Source organism: Apteryx rowi, unplaced genomic scaffold (genome assembly GCF_003343035.1).
Source record: "Apteryx rowi isolate R43461 unplaced genomic scaffold, aptRow1 scaffold_55, whole genome shotgun sequence".
In the NCBI taxonomy this organism is placed as follows: domain Eukaryota; kingdom Metazoa; phylum Chordata; class Aves; order Apterygiformes; family Apterygidae; genus Apteryx; species Apteryx rowi.
The window spans coordinates 434652-453354 of record NW_020450816.1 but is presented as its reverse complement, the minus strand read 5'-3'; the positions used below and the strand labels follow the sequence as shown (position 1 = coordinate 453354).

General features: G+C 37.6%; 1 protein-coding gene across 1 annotated transcript in view; it reads right to left on the bottom strand.

Moving 5' to 3' along the window:
• SYNPO2 (synaptopodin 2) overlaps positions 1 to 8201 on the bottom strand; it is a 98732-nt gene extending 90531 nt beyond the window's left edge. Inside the window, exon 1 of the mRNA XM_026081452.1 lies at positions 8097 to 8201. Within this exon, the coding sequence (XP_025937237.1) occupies positions 8097 to 8201 (105 nt within the window). The remainder of the gene's footprint in view (positions 1 to 8096) is intronic.
• Between the last annotated feature and the right edge of the window lie 10502 nt (positions 8202 to 18703).

Sequence of the window (18703 nt, the reverse complement as noted above, 5' to 3'; positions counted from 1 at the left end):
TCCTAAATGGGGTTGTATTTCTGAAATACACTTGCAAAAAGGCAAGTTTATAAAATAGTAATTCTAAAGCTACAGAGTCCAGGATGACATAACTCTTTTCAAGGAAAACGTTACCAGCGCATTAGATGCCCCAACCCAGATGTAGGAAGGAGATATCAAACAAAGAAGAAACATGAAGGATTCAAAATATCTTTCTGTGGAAGTAGAAAGAAGACTTGTAGATGGTGTTTCCCTACTAACCAAGAAAGAAGATCCTGTGCTGTGCCATAGGGCTGCAGCAGATGATAGGGAGCTCAGCATATAAGCCCATCAGCTTTGGAGAGCTTACAGCTGTGTTTTCAATGCAATTTACCTTCCACATAAGCAACAAATAAAGCAGCCACTTCTTTGCTGTTCTTAGCACCCCACTGAGAGCAAGGTGTTGAGATGTTTCGAAGGTTTTTGGCTTCCGTGCTCAACATCATACTACATTGGCAAGTAACCAACAAATAGCACTTTGATTTTGGTGCTCGTTAAAGTTGTTCAATCTAACGGTGCATTCGATTCTCATCCTAACAGCCCCATTGACAGAGGACTGCAGATTTTAATGAAATAGGCCAGATGGGAAAAATTACAGAAAAGGCAAAAGAAATCAACTCTATAAATTGTGTACGTTAKGTCTGAAATTTTAAACTTGCAAGCTGATATCCAGCTCTTTTTTTTACTGCTAGTTTTCTTCCAGCCAGCAAACAGTGCTTGTTGCAATCTAAATGTTATCATTTTTGTCCACAGTTAATTGCAGGCACAGAATTGTTCCTCTTAAAGTAGAAGCTAGCTCTGAGTGGTATTTTATAGAGTGGTAAGCATTTAATCCATGAAATTTGGTGCCTTGCAATAATTTCTGCTCTAAAAAACAAATACGAAGCACAGTAAGTTCTGTATTTGGAAGAAAACCCTTCTATGATATGCATAAGTTACTAGCTGTATCCTCTGAAATGATGTGATACAATCCTAAAGAGTTTTGTAAACAACATTTCCTGTTGTGATATTTTATTGTGAACTTGGCCATAAGTCTTACTATTTAACATTCGCTATAAGAATACAATGGCAGAAAATACAAAACAATAAAATGTAATAATGTCATGCAGTGTGTTATAAATGTTTCCAGCAAAGGACTTAAATGAAACAAAGCTCTATACAAAGCAGCTAATCTAATTTAGTAGGAGTACAGTCTTGGGGGGGGGTAGCTTGTTTGGTTTAAATCAGTGTGAATTATGTTGTTTATTCTATCCCATTGAAAACTCTCCTAGCATGAGAGTTGGAAATGTATCTGTTAGAAACAGGCATAAATGAATGCTCCCATATATCCAAAGGCATGCTGTATTTGCCTAAATACTGTGGAAAGCATGCCAAAAACAGCTTGGTATGTAGTTCTGTATATCCAAAACAGGGGATACAATCACGTGTTAGTTCAGCCTGCAGTTCGCAACGAATAGGTAGGACTGTAGTCCTAAACGTTTCCATTGGCACAACAGCTGGAATGCAAAAGTTTGGAACTAGAAAATGCAGAACGCAAACTTTGAGAAGTACAAATAAACATTTGCTAGTAAAGGTGTATGGACGTTTTATCTTCATTATTTATCTGGCTCTAACTAGCAATGACAGATTTTCATGAACAGGGTTATTTAGCAGTGATCCATTTTAGTTAGATTTGGGAAACTTAATTTTTCCCTTCGTTTGGCAAAATAAATTAACCTAACCTCTGTAAAGCCCTGTTTCTTCCCAGTTTGTCAATGGAAGTTTTGTCATTTACCTAAATAGAAGCTGAATTAGGCCATCTGAACATATGCAAAATTGTAACAGTTAATAAATTGGGTCAAGGCCAGTAAAGGTTTCAAAATCTTTTCCAGAAAAAAAAGAAAAAACACAATCTTCCACATAATTCCTTATGCAAAAAATATGTAAATATGCCTTAGAGGGTTTCCTGAAAATCAGCAAATACAGGCTATGTCAGATGGTCTGAGAATAAGAGTTTGTCCAGGCTGGGAAACAAACTATGTTTGGAAATGTATTAGCTAGCAAATTTAAACCAACAGTTTTAAGTACAGGCCAAGTGAGGCAAGTTGTGTTTAAAATCATGTAGGTCAACTCTGAACTCCCCTCCTCTGTTGCCAGAGTTCAGCTAGCGTGTTTTAAACATAGCTTGCTTGGTCTGCATTAGCATAAAGTTGTATTTAAATTTTGTTTAAATGTCAATTAATGCAAATAAATATCAACAGGGTCATGTTAGTTCAGTACTGAGCCTTTGCATAGCATGCTGTGCATCTTCATTTCAAACACGCAAGTGTATAATAAGACCTTACTTGACTATGCTTTAACTAGTACATTTATAGAAGCAGCCAGCACCCAAGCTCCAGCTCTGCTTTTCATGCCATCTGGAGATGATCCCAAACCCCAAACAGTCTCTTAGCTGCATCTCACTGGGAGGAGGGTGCCACCAGGCAGAGGCAAGCAGGGGAGCAGAAACCACTGCTTTAGCAACTGGTGCTTCATACTCGCCGGGGTGCCTTAGCGCTGGAATGAGCTGGGAGCAGGGGCACGTTTACCATGTCCCAGCTAGAATGCAGTGAGCAGAATCCCAGCTTCTGCTAATCCAGGTTTTCTGCCTGGCAGCGTCAGCATGCGTCACTGGTGAAAATGGATGAGAATGACATGAACTTGAAAGAGTTTCCTTAATCCTAGCAGCAAGGATGTTCTTTGTGGATGGGCCAGCTGCTAACATACATTTCAAGACAGTGGCTTGCCTTGCCTTGCCTCAGGATCAAAAGCATAACTGTGCTCACGTGGCTTATCACTTATTTTTTCCTCTACCAGACTAAACATTAAAGTCACCTTGATGAAAGTGTCACTCTGCATGTGTCATGTATTTCAGATAAATGCAGGCAGAAAGTTGAACTCTGACACAGTAGATCCTACCTCTGTATACATCCAGCACTCAGTAATTGTATCTAAACATCAACTTTTCGTGCCCTTGGTTCAGGTTGTTTTCAACCCTTTGAGTTTCACTTTCAGTTTCAGGTTCTATTGAATCCAAAATGATGAAACTGAGACTTGAATTGAAATTGGAGAGTTTTGCTGGACAAGTGCACTAGTCTAAAATAACTTGGCAGACAGTTGTCACATTTTTGCTAAGCCAAAGGTAAAACAACTATGCAGCAGCAGCAGAAGTCTATTTTGGAAATAGGCAAAATATTCACTAGAACTATAGTTCACATTTATAAGATAATGCAAAAAATTAAAGGTTTTGGCATGTTTTGAAAAAAAGAAAATGTCCATTGTGGAAAAGCAAAATTTTGGAGATGCAAGATCACATTGGAAATCATTTTAAAATATCCATTTTCTTTTTCAAATTAATTTGACGTGTTAGAGAGTAGGCATTATGATTGTATTTTTGCACTGGAAACTGGTATGGTGAAAATTAAAGCAACTGAAATTTTACTATTTTATTTTGCTAAGAATGTAGTGTTGCTGAAAAAGCACACAAGGTCTGTCATCGCTTTATAAAAATGACTGTGTGCTTCTCTGTATGCAACTACATATTATTCTGCCATTGATGAATCTGGGAGCGATCAGGATCAGTGCTCTCATACAGGATAACATGGTGCCCTTTGAAGAGATCTTTCTTGCTGGGGTACGTGTGTATGTACATATAAATATGTATGTATATACTACATATTGACCAAGTACTTCCAGAACTGATCTGATCTGAAATCATTAACAAGTGAGGCAGCATTCTAAATAACATTAATTTCCCCAGAGTCTCAAGCATGAAAACCTACAACATAATCAAACATAGGGGTTTTTAAGAATCTGTTCATTTTTGCTTTTAGGATACTGATATGGAGAAGAGAATTGAATTTCCTTTGAAATGCTTAGAGGTCTGAGTAATGGAACTTATGGTGCTTGAATAGTAGAACTATGCAGTTAAGTTCCCAAACTTAAATTAGCAAGACGGTGGCTGAAACAAACAATGAGTTTATTAAATTGCTGTTTGGTGTACGTAAGGAATATGCTGAACAGAATGTATCTCAGTTGCAACCAGATAATTTAATGGTGTTACACTGTGGATGAATTATAAATCAAAATCATCACTAGGGAAACTCCATTAAATTACCCGTTGCAACAGGGATGCATCACAAAGAATATAGCTTCACTATATATAATGTAACTGGTGGTGTAAGTGTAGTAGAAAAACTCACAGAACTTTCTTTCAAATGCTAGTCTGCAAAATCATCCATAGTTTTGTACATACAAGTTTTACGTATTTTATAAATTAAAAATTACAAGTAAATTTGACTAGGAAAAAATCCATAATATACAGGAAAAAAAGCATTCTTTCATATATGTTACTGTGGCAACAGAAAGGATATCACATGCCACTTTGCTGTTCTGTATCGTGACTTCTTAGGCACCTAGGGTCACTGTCCTGAAATTTCAGAACCATCCCCTGGTTTGGGAAGCAGTTAAAGTGCTATCCTACAATGCAACACAATACTGACATGTTTTAGTGTCTTGGTACATGCATGGTACAGTTGATAAAAATACTGTATTCTTGGTTTAATACTCCCGATTGTCACTCCTTTTTCAGAACATTTATTCTGTTAGATGTCCTTCTTCAGCACAGTGTGTACTTGTGACGCTGTGTTTAAAACATTCATTTTTTTAAGGCATTGTAGTTTAAGTGGACAGTCCATAGAATGTACAAATTCTTTTTAACTGAAAATAAATTTCTAAGAAGAATTTACAACATTAGTGGACATAATAAGAAGTTAATTTGACTTGAGGGACAAGGGGTTTGCAGGGGGAGGGACAAGGGGAGAAGGTTGTTAAACAGTTTGTACAGAAAATTAGTCAAATATTTTAAAAATCAATGTGTTTTGAATAAGAGTTAAAAATGGATAAAGCAAAATGATACTTTATGATACTAAAAAAAAGGAAAGTCTCTATCTGTTGCTATCTCACATCTAACAAAATTATTCAAAAGTCTTGACCAAAGTTAGGGGCTATAGGATTATTTGCCAGTGAAAACTTCCTATTTTATGTGCTTGGGAGAAAAAAACACCAAGATTTTTGGGGGAAGGAAAAAAGTTTGTCTCTACCTCTCTATTAATGCTTAGCATGATAATGGAAGATGATACTTTACAGTCAAAGCTCTCATTGATTTTAGCGGGAATTCTATTTGCATGTATTGAAGAGGTAGGCAGCAAACGAGGTTTTTGTTAGGTTTTACCCTTTTTAAGATAAATGTAATAAAACAATATTTTATAAAGCAAGCATAAATCAAACTGGTAGAAGTTGCTTATGGAAATGAACAGCAATGATTTATTTTTTTGCTTTAAATAGAGTATGTTTCTTTTATCAGAAGGGTAGATAAGTGAGGATTCTGGATTTTTGTATCTTGCCACGTTTTCATGGATTATCTTATTTCCCTCTATTTCACATCCGTCTCCCCTTAAGGCCTGTATCACAGCCACTGTTCTGCTCATGATGGGGGCCTGGGAGCACCTCCCTCTGCAGCGCTTCGGGGGGCAGCTGCCCTCAGGTTGTGCTCAGCAACCATGAGAGCAGCCCCTTTGCAGCTTTCCCAGCTCCCGCCGGCTGAGACTCCAAAGCCAGAAATACACACTTCTGATCAAATGCTCGGTTGGAGTAAATTGGTAATGGCCCACTGGTTCCATGGAGCTACCTTAGCATGCACCAGTGGAGAAGCTGAACCTTACACATAAAAGAGGAAAGAATTTGGTTGTGTTTGGGAAATGCAACCCTGGCTCCTTGGATCTTGGAGCCTGTAGGAAAGTTACTATACAGTAGTTGGGTAATCCTTTATCGTTTCATGTGTTATTAGTTTCAGTTTTCATCAATAACAGAAGAAAAGCTAGAAGCTCTGCCTCTCCCAAGAAGGGTCACACACACCGTAGCTGCAGCCCCCCCTCACCTTGCTGCGCATGGCCTGGCAGTGGTGGCTGACCTGGAGCCCCAAGCCCATGCGCCCCTCCAAGAGGGCCCAGGCTTCCCAGGGAGGATGTTGAAGCCGGCCGATAGAGTGAGCCCCAAAGAAAGCTGTGGCCTTTAAGTTTCAGGTTTTTAGCCAGCTACCAGTGTCAGTTTTCAAACCTCTCTGACCTGGACCAAATCATAAGCATGGCGAAATGAATGATCTGCAATTTATAAACCGACCAATCCACCAGCAGTCCCTCCAAACGTTTATAGTGCTTGTCTATGCAGACACATGTCCTGTTACCGAGGATATTCTGTAGTATTGTATTACTTAGCCTTTTGATTGATTTCATTTGCAAGGAAACAACCTCATGCTTCTTTGATATTTCTTCTAAAAATAGATATATTTTAATGGTGAATTTTCCTATTAGAGATAAGTCACAACCATTACCATTTATCTAGTTCTCAAACCTTAAATTGTAGTGATTCTTTTAAGACAGAACCCAGACTCAAGTGCCCCTGTCTAGAATGTGAATATGAAAAAAATATCTGGTTTAGTTCATTTGTATCTGAAATACTAAAACTTTTTCAGAGTCTTGTGTTCAGACTACTGTGCTTTTACTTTTGGTTTTACATAATGAAGGCCACTTGCCTTTCACCGTTATTTATAATTTTTGAAGTTCTAGCTAGAAGTTTTCACTAGATGGCAGGATTCCACTATCATCTATTATCAGTGGATTTCCTTGCAAAGCAACAGCTGCACATCGGTAGGAAAAATTTTTAAACATGTTCAACTTTTGCAAAATATTAAAACAAGCAAAGAACTCATCACTATCAAGCAAAAATGATACATATGCTCAATAAATCACAGCTCTGTTACTGAATATGATTAGTATTATGGGCTGAAAATCATTCAAAATTGTAGTGAAAGACATTCTTGACAGAGGAACTAACAGGACCTTCTTTTATAAGATGAGGTATACTTGCACATACTATTTTTGCTATTTGTGAAAAACTAACTGATCCAGTAAGTTAACTGTACCTAACTAATAAGTATATTGACTTAAAAAAGCTTTAAAAAGTAAGAGTATGAATAGCTAAACTACTGACCTAAAAGAGTATATCAAAATATTAAAAACTTAAGAAAACTAAATGTACTGGATTACCAAAATACAAAAAGGTGATCTGCAATTCCGTAGTCATCTTGTTTCTCTCCCTATAATTTTTTGGCCTAAGATACATTTTAATCTTTAGACCTCAAGCTAACAAGGCAGAATTAATTGTATGGTCATCAGTCCCAATACTGCTTCAGCCAGTGGTAATGTGCCGATTCCAGAGCTCTGGACGTTTGTCCCCCTTGTCTAGGAAACCAGAATGCAGCTCCATACAGTTACCTAAGCCTTAATAACCCTGACAAATCTTCCTTGTTGTGATGGAATGAGCTCTGATTTTTAGCAAAACTACTTTTAAAAAGTTTTATGTTTGTAATTTGGGGTTACCAGTACTTGAGGGATGTATTTTTTATTTATTCAAAACTTCTACTTCTGTTTTGTTTTCATTTTATACATGGAAACAATTTATGAAGTGTTCAGTAACTTTCAGTGTCGTTCACAAAATACAAGAGGGAATGTTTGGTATCTATTAAAGCTGTTCTTAAGACCGGATAACTTTCCAAAAACAGAGATAACTCAGTGTAATGCTTTCCAGGATTCCCAAAATAGTAAGAATATTTTCTCATGATAAAGCTGTATTTATTTTATGCCTAGAGTATAAAAAGTATCACAAATAGATGACAAACAGCATTTCCTAATATGAGATTCAGTTTTTTGCAATATGCTGCGTGCCTTCAAAAACACAGAGCAAATCAAATAGGAGCTGAAAGGCACATATCACCTCAGTTTCAAACCTTTTACATTCCAGAAAATATTTGCAATACTTGAAATTTATCAAAAAGTAATCATTCCTTTATATTAACAACAAACATAATCAGCACCTGTAGAAGCTCTGCAAAACGCGTTAGCAAATTCAAACAAGCATCACAGTAAGATTTTTTAGACAGACTACTGTCTTCTCTCCTCTTGTCACAAAACACTGAAAACATCTTTCTCTCATGGTCCTACCTTGGCGATTTGCAAAGGCTGCTTTTGCTCCTTGCCACCTTGCAATCTAAAGCCCCAAGGCGCCCCTCCACTCATAGCAATGCAGATATAATCCCCTGTGCCCATTTTTGTGCTGCAGTTAGGCAGTGTTCGTATGCAGAAGAAGATGGAAAAGTTGTCTCACAGCTGTTCAGCGAGCTTGAGATTTGTCTGCCAGGCAGAGCTGGAGACCCAGAGCACCACACTGTTGCTGCTGCTGTTGCTGTGGACTGCGCTGGCTAATGTAGTCATTCACGAGAATGCAAGAGCTCGGTGTGTGAAGGGCACAGCCCACTCTGTCGTCAGATTCGTACGCTCAGCCCACCTTCGCACTCAAGTAAGCAACGCTGAGGAAGCGCACACAAAGAGTTGCAGCTGTGGGGCAGAAAGGGCTATATTTAAACATGGGGCTCTTGTGGCAGCTGAATCAAAACAACAGCAAAAAGTAGTGTAAATCTCCTAGTGATGATTTAAGACCTAAGTTTACTTTAGTACACGGTGCCAGACATTTTAAACTCTAATTTCCCTGTTTCTTGCACTCATGCTCCAAACAAAAGAAGAAAGTGGAATTTCAAGTGAAACATCATGCAGATCACCTGAATAAATAATACACTTAGAATGAAAGCTAAGTTTAGGGTTTTCCTCTCTACCCCACATGCACTTTCTGCAGAATGTAGATATGCCCCCCCACACCCATAAGCTTTGTAGTTTTTTAATTTCCTTATCCTGGAATTGCTTATTTTACTGGCTCTCTCTGGCTCCAGTGCAATTTAGAGTGCACTGCTATCTAGAATGGCCTGAATGATTCCTGGGCTCTAATAACACCTGCTCTTATGCATACTGTGGCATTTCCCACCAGGGAAAGGAAGGGCATTAATGGAATGAGGTAGCAATTTGATGTACCGATCATGATTTGAATTTGTGTCACCAAAGGGGAACCTCATTGTAAGCATGGGGAAGAAATGATTCAGTAGGAAATTAATTAGCTACTGACTTACAAGGCCTGGGTTCAATTACGTTCTTTGTTGCTGACTTTGGGTAAAGTAGACTATAAACAGGTGACCTCCTGCAGATCTAGTTGGAGCTGTTTAAAAGGTGGCTGTTCTTTAGAAAGGGATGGATATTGCCCTAGCTGAGTGTTGATAACAGATAACATGAGTGCTTGTGCTCTGCCTCAGCACAAAGTCAGTTAGCTTGGCTCTAATCATGCTGCATTTCCAATGAAGCTAGTTTGAAGGGAGAGCATTCAGCAGGTAGGCAGAAACATCTTTAACTGCCGTATTAGTTTTGGAAGCAAACGTCTCTTGCTTAGAGGCTCAGTTTGCTGGGGGCCGATCTTGGATTCACACAACCTAAATTCCACCTAGGTCTCTGTACATAGTGTTTGCAGGTGGCTGGTTCTAGGTCTTCAGAGATATCAGGACAGGAGGAGATGCTTGGCAGTTAAGCTAAGAGAATTTGTAGCTAAGTACATAGTAACCTAAGCCTGTGTCTCGGTCAATTCAATGTCCATAGAGTGATGCTTCCCTATGCTACAGAAATGTTCTCTAAAGACCATTGGGTAAAATACCAGAGCAGAGACAGGATCTTCTGTTAGACTGAAATATTATGGCTGGAAAAAGGAGACAAGCTTTTAGGCACTTGAGCCCTTTATCAGGCCTCTAAAGGCACTAAGGTAACCCCCAAACTGCGGGAAGACAAGCTTCCTAATCAAACGGAGGGAAATGTGGCCCTCTCCTTGTCGGGACTGAATGGAGGAAGAATGCTTGCTTTTATGGCTGAAAGTCAAAGGCTCTGAAGAAGCAGAACAACTTAAGTTTGCTGTATACTGAAATACTTAAGGAAAATACTACCAGAAAAGGCATACTCAGAAACAGAATGGTCTTTAAAGATTCCTTGCCACAGAAGCTCTGAGAAAGGAAGCCTTGTTTGAAATAACTTGGTTCAAGGTAGCTAAGTGCTTTTTACTGTCTTGTACAATGTTGATTTGTTGCTGTAGCAGACAGCTTTTTACTCTTTCTCCGGGCAAAGTCTTGCGTTAGACAAAATTCTCTCCCTTTTGCCTCTTAAAGCAAAATGTTTATGTATATTTTTATGCCAGTAAAAATCTATCACATATAGCTGCAAAAAATACCCTATGACACACTGGTAAATACAAAAGTAAAAGTTTTTTCAAAGTAAATGAATCTCATAATGCATCGGCCTTTCAAATATTATAAGTTTATGACTAAATTTCTGTGTTTAATTACTGCTAGGGTGTTCAGAGCTTGTATTTAGGTTTTCTTATATCATTTCAATAAAAGGAATGATCAAATCTTATCTCCATTTCTGAACTTCTGCATATAGTTATACAAAAGACAAGGTAAAGGGTACCATAATTACACATATCTGCATTTGGCCGGTCACATATTTGATGGGAGATTGTACTAGAAATAGATGTTTTTTTATCTCCTTTGCCCATATAAGAGACTGTGTAAAATGCTAAAATGGAACAACCTTGTTTAGTCATCACTCATCTGGGGGGGGGGGGGGAAGGCAGTCAGAACACCAGGAGCTGTTTGATTTTATTGTATGCCATATATGAATTGCTTCCATATAGCTGTTGAAGTATCAGTATTTGCTGTTACTTAAAGCTAATTTCTCAACCATCTATGTATGTTCTTTTAGGCAACAGAGCAAAGAGAAGCACTTTAAATTTGATTTTGTCATAGCAAAAAACAAGATAAATTTGGAATTATTCAGCAAGTACAACATTAGAGAAATTTATCTTATTAGCAAAAATTAGTGGTTTTCTACAGCATTGTGCACTTGTTTTTTGGATTCTTAAAACTGAATACTTTAGTATTTGTTTAATGCTCTACTGGATTCTCATTTTTGAAATCTACATGGTGCTCTATAATTTGATTTTAACGGAGACAGGAAGAAATAAATTTGTTCTAGTCAGTGTGTTGAGGTTTTTCATAACAACAATTCCAAAGAAATTTTTTTGTTGTTGTCTTTTTCTTTTAAGAGAGAATGGGTAGCTTGTTCCTCAGTAAGGAAAACATTTGAAGTCTGTAACTAAACTATTCCCATGATAGACCTAAAGCTTCTTTTTTCCTTATCTCTTAAAAAATAATGCTCAATAGGCATTAATAACTCCCATTTACCATATATGACTTTCTTAAATGCTTATGCTTCAGCATGTCTTGCTTTTTAATACTAGTCTTATCTTATTTTACATTCTCTGCATCCTTTGGGATTTCTAAATGCTGGTCAGAAACTGGACACATGATAAAAGCTGAGCCATTCATGGGTTTTTGTCCTTTCAGTCTCTGTTTTAGCATGAATATATTGCATAAATATTGAGATAATTTTTAAAGGCAACCGAAAAATTTAAAGATAACAGCAGCCACAGCCATTTAACCATTCCCACCATCTCCATCACTTTCACTAAAGCCAAACGATTCAAGTCCAGGCAACAACTGATAAAATTTTTATGTCACAAAAATTAATTTTGTAAACTTGGCAGATGACATACACCAGACCTCACCCAGTACCAATATCTGTCTTTTCCCCAAATACAGGCAAAGCTTTAGCTTGGATCTGATCCGCTATGATGAGATCTGTATGAAAAAAGAAAATCCCATGTCAAACTGCAGCTGCTCATTGCTTTTAAGAAGTGCCAATCAGAAAATTTAGCACATTAGCTTTAACATGCTGTGATAACTTGAGAGCAGCCATACTTAGAGCAAAGTGAGGCCATCTAGCCTATCTCTTTGATAGGGAGTGAAAAATAGGTCCTTAGGAAAGAAAATAAGAACACGGAAACAGCACAATACTTTTCCCAAATGGCCTCCAGCAGTTGCCACTCAAAGACTTCCTCAGTTCCTGGGTATTTAGTAACACTCAGTGAATTTCTCTTCCATGAACTTTTCCAGTCTCCTCTTGAGACCACATAATTTTTCGTGTCTATAGGTCATTGCAGGAAGTCAGCCTTAACTACATTGTAACATGAAGAATCACCTCTTCTTGTTTGACTCAGACTGATGCAGTCTCAGTTGATGTCCCTTGCTCCTTGGATCAGAGGAAACTGAACAAGCAATCCGCAGCCATGCTTTTCCAGGCCACTTATTTTATAGACCTCTGTTATATCCCCCTCACTCATCTATTTTCCAGACAGAAGAGGAATGGACTAATTAGTCGTTCCTTATGCAGGAGCTACCTCATACTGGTTGCCTTTCTCTAAATCCTCTATATTTCGCCTACATTCTTTTTGAGACGGTGACCTAGAACACGGCACTGTTCAGAATGTGGACAAAATTAGGATTTATGCAATAACATGATAAAAATCTATTTTGTTCTCTAATTGCTCACCCTGACATTGCTAACACCTGATTTGCTTTTTCAGCTGCTGCTGAGCTGATGTTTTCATGGAACTATCTTTTAAAATTCCAAGATCTTGCCTGATGATAGTCAGTTCAAAGCTCATTTTTTTATATGTGAAGTTAAGTTTTTTGGGTTTTTTTCCCCCCATATGCTTCATTTTGTATTTATAAGCTGTCTTATGGCTGCTTAGTTTTCTCAAAAGCCTTTGGTGAGGGAATTTGTTGAAAGCCTTTTGTAAATCCAAGGTCAATCAGATCACCCTTATGCATGTGTTTTTTGATCCCGTCAAAGGACTGCTTTAGGTTTGTGAGGCAGGACTTCCCTTTATGAAAGCCATTTTAACTCTTCCCAGATAAGTCATATTTATCCAGGTGTCCACTATTTTTTATTATAGTTTCTGCCTATTTGTTTGGTATAGATATCAGGTTTACAGGCATGTCGCTTTTTTTTTTTTTTTTAAGTGGCACTCTGTAGTCTCAGGTAACAAGGCAGTTTTAAATTAGAGATAGCTATTTCAGTCTTGAATTCCTTTAAAGGTCTTGGGTGAATACTGTGCGGTCTCAATGGCTTCTTGTTTGTTTTGCTTGCCTCATCTACAGTCACTTGTCTGTATAGTTTCTTTTCTTATAATAACACCCATTTGTGATCCTGAACAGTTTTACTATCAGAAGATTTATCTAAAATCTAATTTGAGTCAAGTAGTTCTGTAGTTCAGTTCAGAAGACATTTAAAAAATGCCAGAAGAAGCAAGACCATATTTCATTCATCAATAAAAGAACAGCAGCCATTTCACCTATGGTTTCCTACTGTAGTATCCTAGGTCTAAGGATTCTTTAAAAATGTGGAAAACATTCAACCCATTTCTTAGTAATGAGGAAGGGAAAGAGAGGATATCATGATCTCTAATTTATGGGTGGCATTTTTTGCTGTAAGTACCTAGATGATGCCATTTCCTCCTTATTATTCATTTCATTTTCTTTATCTGATCTTTTTCACATAAAATCAAGATAAGCTAATTCCCTAAAAATGGCTATTTTTAACAGCTTTCTAGTAGATTCTAACTATATCTGCTATAAACAATTTAAGAAACCAAATAATTTATTGCAGGATGTGGTTTAGGCAAATGGGAGAATCAGCAGGAAAAAAAAACAGATTGGTACTTTTTCATTTTGTTTGTTTAATAATTACAGTGAAAAAACACTTGCAAACATATAACTAGTTAAACGGAACAAAAGATAAAATCACAGCCATATCACTTAAGCAAACATGAAATACAGTCTCTTCCAGATGAAGTGAAAATGGTCTCTTCTAATATATTCCTTCAAATTAGAACAAATAAATAAAAAGTGGCTTCTGCAAGCTAAGAATAATATAAGGTTACTTAGCCTATGTTATTGTCCTAAATCACTGCCCAGCAACATTCCTTGTTTAGTAGTACAACTTAATATAGTTGTGTAAAGTAAAAGCAAATTTTGAATGGAGAGGTAAATGCTGTTTTCCCCAAGCCTTATCTAAGTAGAAAAATGCCCTTAACTTTTGTTCTCTTGACTTTAGAAGCAAAAAAAACAGAACCACGTGGAAAGGATTTCATTTTCAGAAAAGGTATAAAATGACAAAGTGAAATATGTTGATGGAACATTCAAATGCTCGGCTCCAGCTAACATTCATTAAGGCTGATTGCATGGGAAAAAATGAAGAGCAATTTCTCTTGTCCTGCAACAGAAATTAATACAGTCCAGATGTTTTGATTGCATGAGGAACTTAGCAGTCTCCAAACTGCAGAGGGATTGCTAACTAAAGGTACAGACATGTAGTGATGAAGGTATTGTAAAACAGTAATACTGAGTTCTTTGTGAGGAGAAAAGAGGACAAAAATACAACAGTTTTTCAGAGTGAGTACCTCGAAGGCCAGAGTAGGAAGCCCTGCCCACACTGATAAGAGATGTAAGCAATTTCTCACCGGTGAAAGTAAAGGCTTCAGATTCAAAACCCTCGTGAGGATTATTGTGTGATGGGTATGATACCAGTTACAAATTTTAGAAGTATTTCTGCTTCAATCTTTTCTTCTACTTCAAGATGCTAAATGAAATATAGTGGAAGAAGTAGAGAAATGTTCTGAATCTGACTCTGGTGTGAGAAATGGCTTTCTTGGAAACATAAAACAAATTTAATGATGTTTTAGAACCTGAAGCAATTCTTTCTCTAAGCTGAAATACACAGGGTTGCACTGTCAAGTTCTGAAAAGCTGCGAGTCTGCAGTCTGCCAAGTGTAAGTGGCAATGAAGAATAATTCTCAGTCAAGCTTCTCTTTAAGGGGGGAAGTAATATGCTGTTGTGCTCTGCTAGAAACAGATTACTTTCACCTCTGTACCAGCTCAGCAAAGTTTAACAATGTTTTAGACGTTAAAGAAGGGTCAAAGCTTTGCTTATTTATCTCCCCTACCTCTCTGTTTCCTGTCTTGGATGAGTAATAGTAACTCTAGTCACAAGCAAAACTTTATTAATGCAGGTAGCCCATGTAGAGGAATAAGGATAATGTTTCTCTTGATGGTAGACTTAGCAATAGTCACAATTATGCTTTTCATTATTAAGTTAAAGTACCTCTGAGAGACCTGAGCTGACTGCATATGCAGTTAATATAGATATTGTTATTCAACAGGTGTGTTTTAGTTACAGATCACATTACCATCAGCTATATATGGTTCACTAAGAAGGCAAGATATGAGTCAGCTGAGTTCAGCTGGAAATGGCAAGTTTGCCATGCCATCACCAGAAGGGTATTTCTCAGCAGTTACATTAGTGTGTGTCATCCTACATCCTTGTGGTCGTTTAATCATTATGGTTTTAAGAGCTGTTGTGAGAAAACAGCAGACGAAGCCATTTGGTCCTCCAAAACACAGAAGCTAAGTATGCTTGAGCATTACTGACTATTGATGACACAATAAATAGCAATTCATATAGAAAGATATCTACTGAAACTCCACATGCTGCCAAATTCACCATGCCAGTATGTAGATTAGTGAAGATATGCTCTCTAAGGATATGTCCAGATGAAACAGGTCACAGATCCTCTGTACCAAAAACCTGTCACCATTAAATACAGTGAGTAAAAAGGTATGGATAGGTTGAGTAAGGAGCCAGGAGTTTGGAGAACAGAACTCCAGTGTCTCTTTGGTCTTTGTCCTACTCAGTCTGGAACCAGTTCCAGATACCCAGGAAATATTTTCAGAGAGACAGATTTTTTTTTTTCTGGGCTCTCAAAGTCTTTTGAGTAGGCTTTTGAATTTCCAGGCGTGCATGTGTGGGCCCGCCATGTCCCAGTAGCACACTACAATAGGAGCTAGACTGGCTCCCTTCCTTTCTCCCACCTCTTCATATTGGTAGACACTTTGGAAGTGCAGGTGATCTTGATGCAGCCAACATGCCTTGCGAAAGGGACCAGTTAGCCGTATGAAAAGACAGGGATTTCAGAATGATTCAGAAGAATCAATGTGCAAAATAGCTACAAAAGCTCCCAGAGATTTTGTTGTGAGGACAAAGTAAAATTCATTCACTACAAGACTTGTGAATATGGACAAATTTTCTGCAACACTGGACTAACTATTTTTTTTTTGTTAAACTTGAAGTAAGGGTTGGAATTCATGTTTTCATGTGTCACTCCACTGCTTTTTTTTACTTATCATTTGGTTTTAGCAAGCAAAAATTAATTTTCCCTCAGGATTTGGGGAGACTCTTAGGTGTCTATCTCCATCTCATTTTGACTCCCAAAAGATGGGATGGTTACATTTTGGCTTCATTTTGGGGACGGGGCGAACTCTGCTAAAAGTCTCTAAAGAGAAAAGAAAACTATTTCTCTATTTCTGAGATATTTTTTCCCCTTTTTGGCAGGACAAGGTCTTATCAAATTCCTCTTAATAGAGCCTACAGGGATCAAAGCTGTATTTTCTGTGCAAAAGCTTTTGGATCTTGAACTGAACAAGTATATAAGTAGGTGTTCTATGTTTATTTTAATTCCTCACTTCTGCCATAATAATTCACCCTGCCCTTTGAATTATCATTTAAAAGTGGAGGTTAATTAAGACAAGACCTTTTATCTATTTATTCATCTTAGGCAGTCAGCTTTTGTGATCTCCCCTCTTCCTACTGAAAGAATCCAGTGCAAACATTTCATGCCTACTTAATTGACTAAACAAATATACCATGCTTAACTCTGTTCTGATGTACTGCAGTGGCATAAATCCAGAGTAATATCATACTCAGTTGGAGAACTCAAGATTTTAAACATAGTTTAGTGAAGAATTAGACCCAAATGATGGCTTAACATGGACCTGGAGATTGAAGAGATCTTGAAGATTTAACATTAGTCTGGTGAATATTCATCTGCATCGTATTTCATATCATTTTTAAAATTTTGTTTCATGTCAGCTAGCATACAAGTTAATTCCCTTTGACTAGTTGCTTTTGAGAAGCACAATGACTGATTACATGCATGGCCATGATCCAGCATAAAAATCAACTATTTTTGCATTGCAATTTAAAGCAGGCATTGTTTTTCACTTGAAAGGCTCATAGGATTGAATTTATCAGTAGTGAAAACAAGAAAGCTAGAAGCAGAGGAAGAATTGTGTTATAATATAGCATGGGTCTCAGGAACCTTGGATTCAGTTTGCACACTTGCAAATTCACATTTAACTTTTGGTCTGGGTCTGTAAACTCCTCAGTGTAACCTTGAGAAATCTGCTTAAACTTTTCAAATACTTAGTGCTTAGTTTGATAGTTGCTATCCTTTTGTATGCTATTCTTTGATCTTTCCTCTGTACTACAAGTTAAGCTTTGTAGAGCAATTTCTAACACTTACTTTATAAATACCATAGGCTGTTCAGTATCTGCCCTGGTGGGTCTTTGATGTTGGTGGTTAGAGCTACAGCATCTAGCAAGAGGTCAGTGCATAAATGTTGTTACAGCATCAGGTTATGTCTGCATAAGGCTAACATTTCCCTCTGTCTGCATCTGGATGGTTCTGTTTGGATTCTGAACAGAGAAACCATAACAATGAAAATTATATACCAAGGACCTCCCTGCGTGAAACCTTACCCCACATGTGAATAACTGCAAGAGATTAAAAAGCACTCCAAAATACCCTCATTCCTGGCTATATGAACAAGAATTCCAACTCTCTGTTTTGATTACTAATTCCTTTCCAAATGGAGCAGATTATATTAGAAAAGTCTGCCCTCCAAAAACACCTTGATGTTTAACCCCTGCTGATCCTATGTACTTTCCTGTTGCGCTGTATCTTCTTGCCAAGAACCAGTTTACACTTCTCAGTTCCTTCTGTCTTTGGCACAGGCTTCTGCTTTTAGGTGATAATCTACTACATAGCTGGTTTTGGCATGGATTTCTAGACAACTGCCACTCTCCGCAAATCCTGAGCAAGCGGTTTTTGTGCATCCAGAGAGCAAATCTAGTCTGCGTGCTGTGAGCTTGTGTGCTGTAGAATTTCGGTCCTGCCCTTTGTCACTTTGATGCTAGGGGCACCTACTCTCCGTTCGTTGGTTTTGTCATTCAGATAAAGTGATGGATTATTTGATTCAATTCTGATTTTCTTTGACTTAATCTTCATTTTATTTTTATTGGTGATGGGGAGGGATTCAGTTAGTTGATATTAGAGTTACCTAAATAGTGCAAAACCAGTATTTTGAAAAATAAATATTCTTGCAACCAGTACTGATATTTTTACAAATAACAGAGATCAATTTGCTTTACTGCTGTGTAGAACTTCTACCATTTTTGCATGCTCAGGTAGAGCATTTTTTCCTCCCATATCAACAGTGGTGGAAAGCAGAAGCACAGTGAATGTTAGCATGAAGAGACACAAAAGTATTTACATCTGAAGTGCTTTCACAGTGATTTTGAAAAGCTGTTTTTCTTATACAATGGATTCACTCAACAGTTATGAATATTCCTCAGTGCGAACAAATAGAAACCAACTTACCCTGCTTGTGATATCAGCCAGTCTGGGAAAGGAAACAATATCACATGAGTTACAGTAGGCTATCAATTATATGGAACAAATACAACCTATAGGAGTAAGAATATACTTGTAGTGTGTTAAATGGTCACTACCACTGGCTGAAATGGTACTGAGCTGTTAACAGGGCAAATGGAAAAAACAGACTATGTAAATTCACCCCATGTTTTCCAAAGAGAAAACAGAGTAA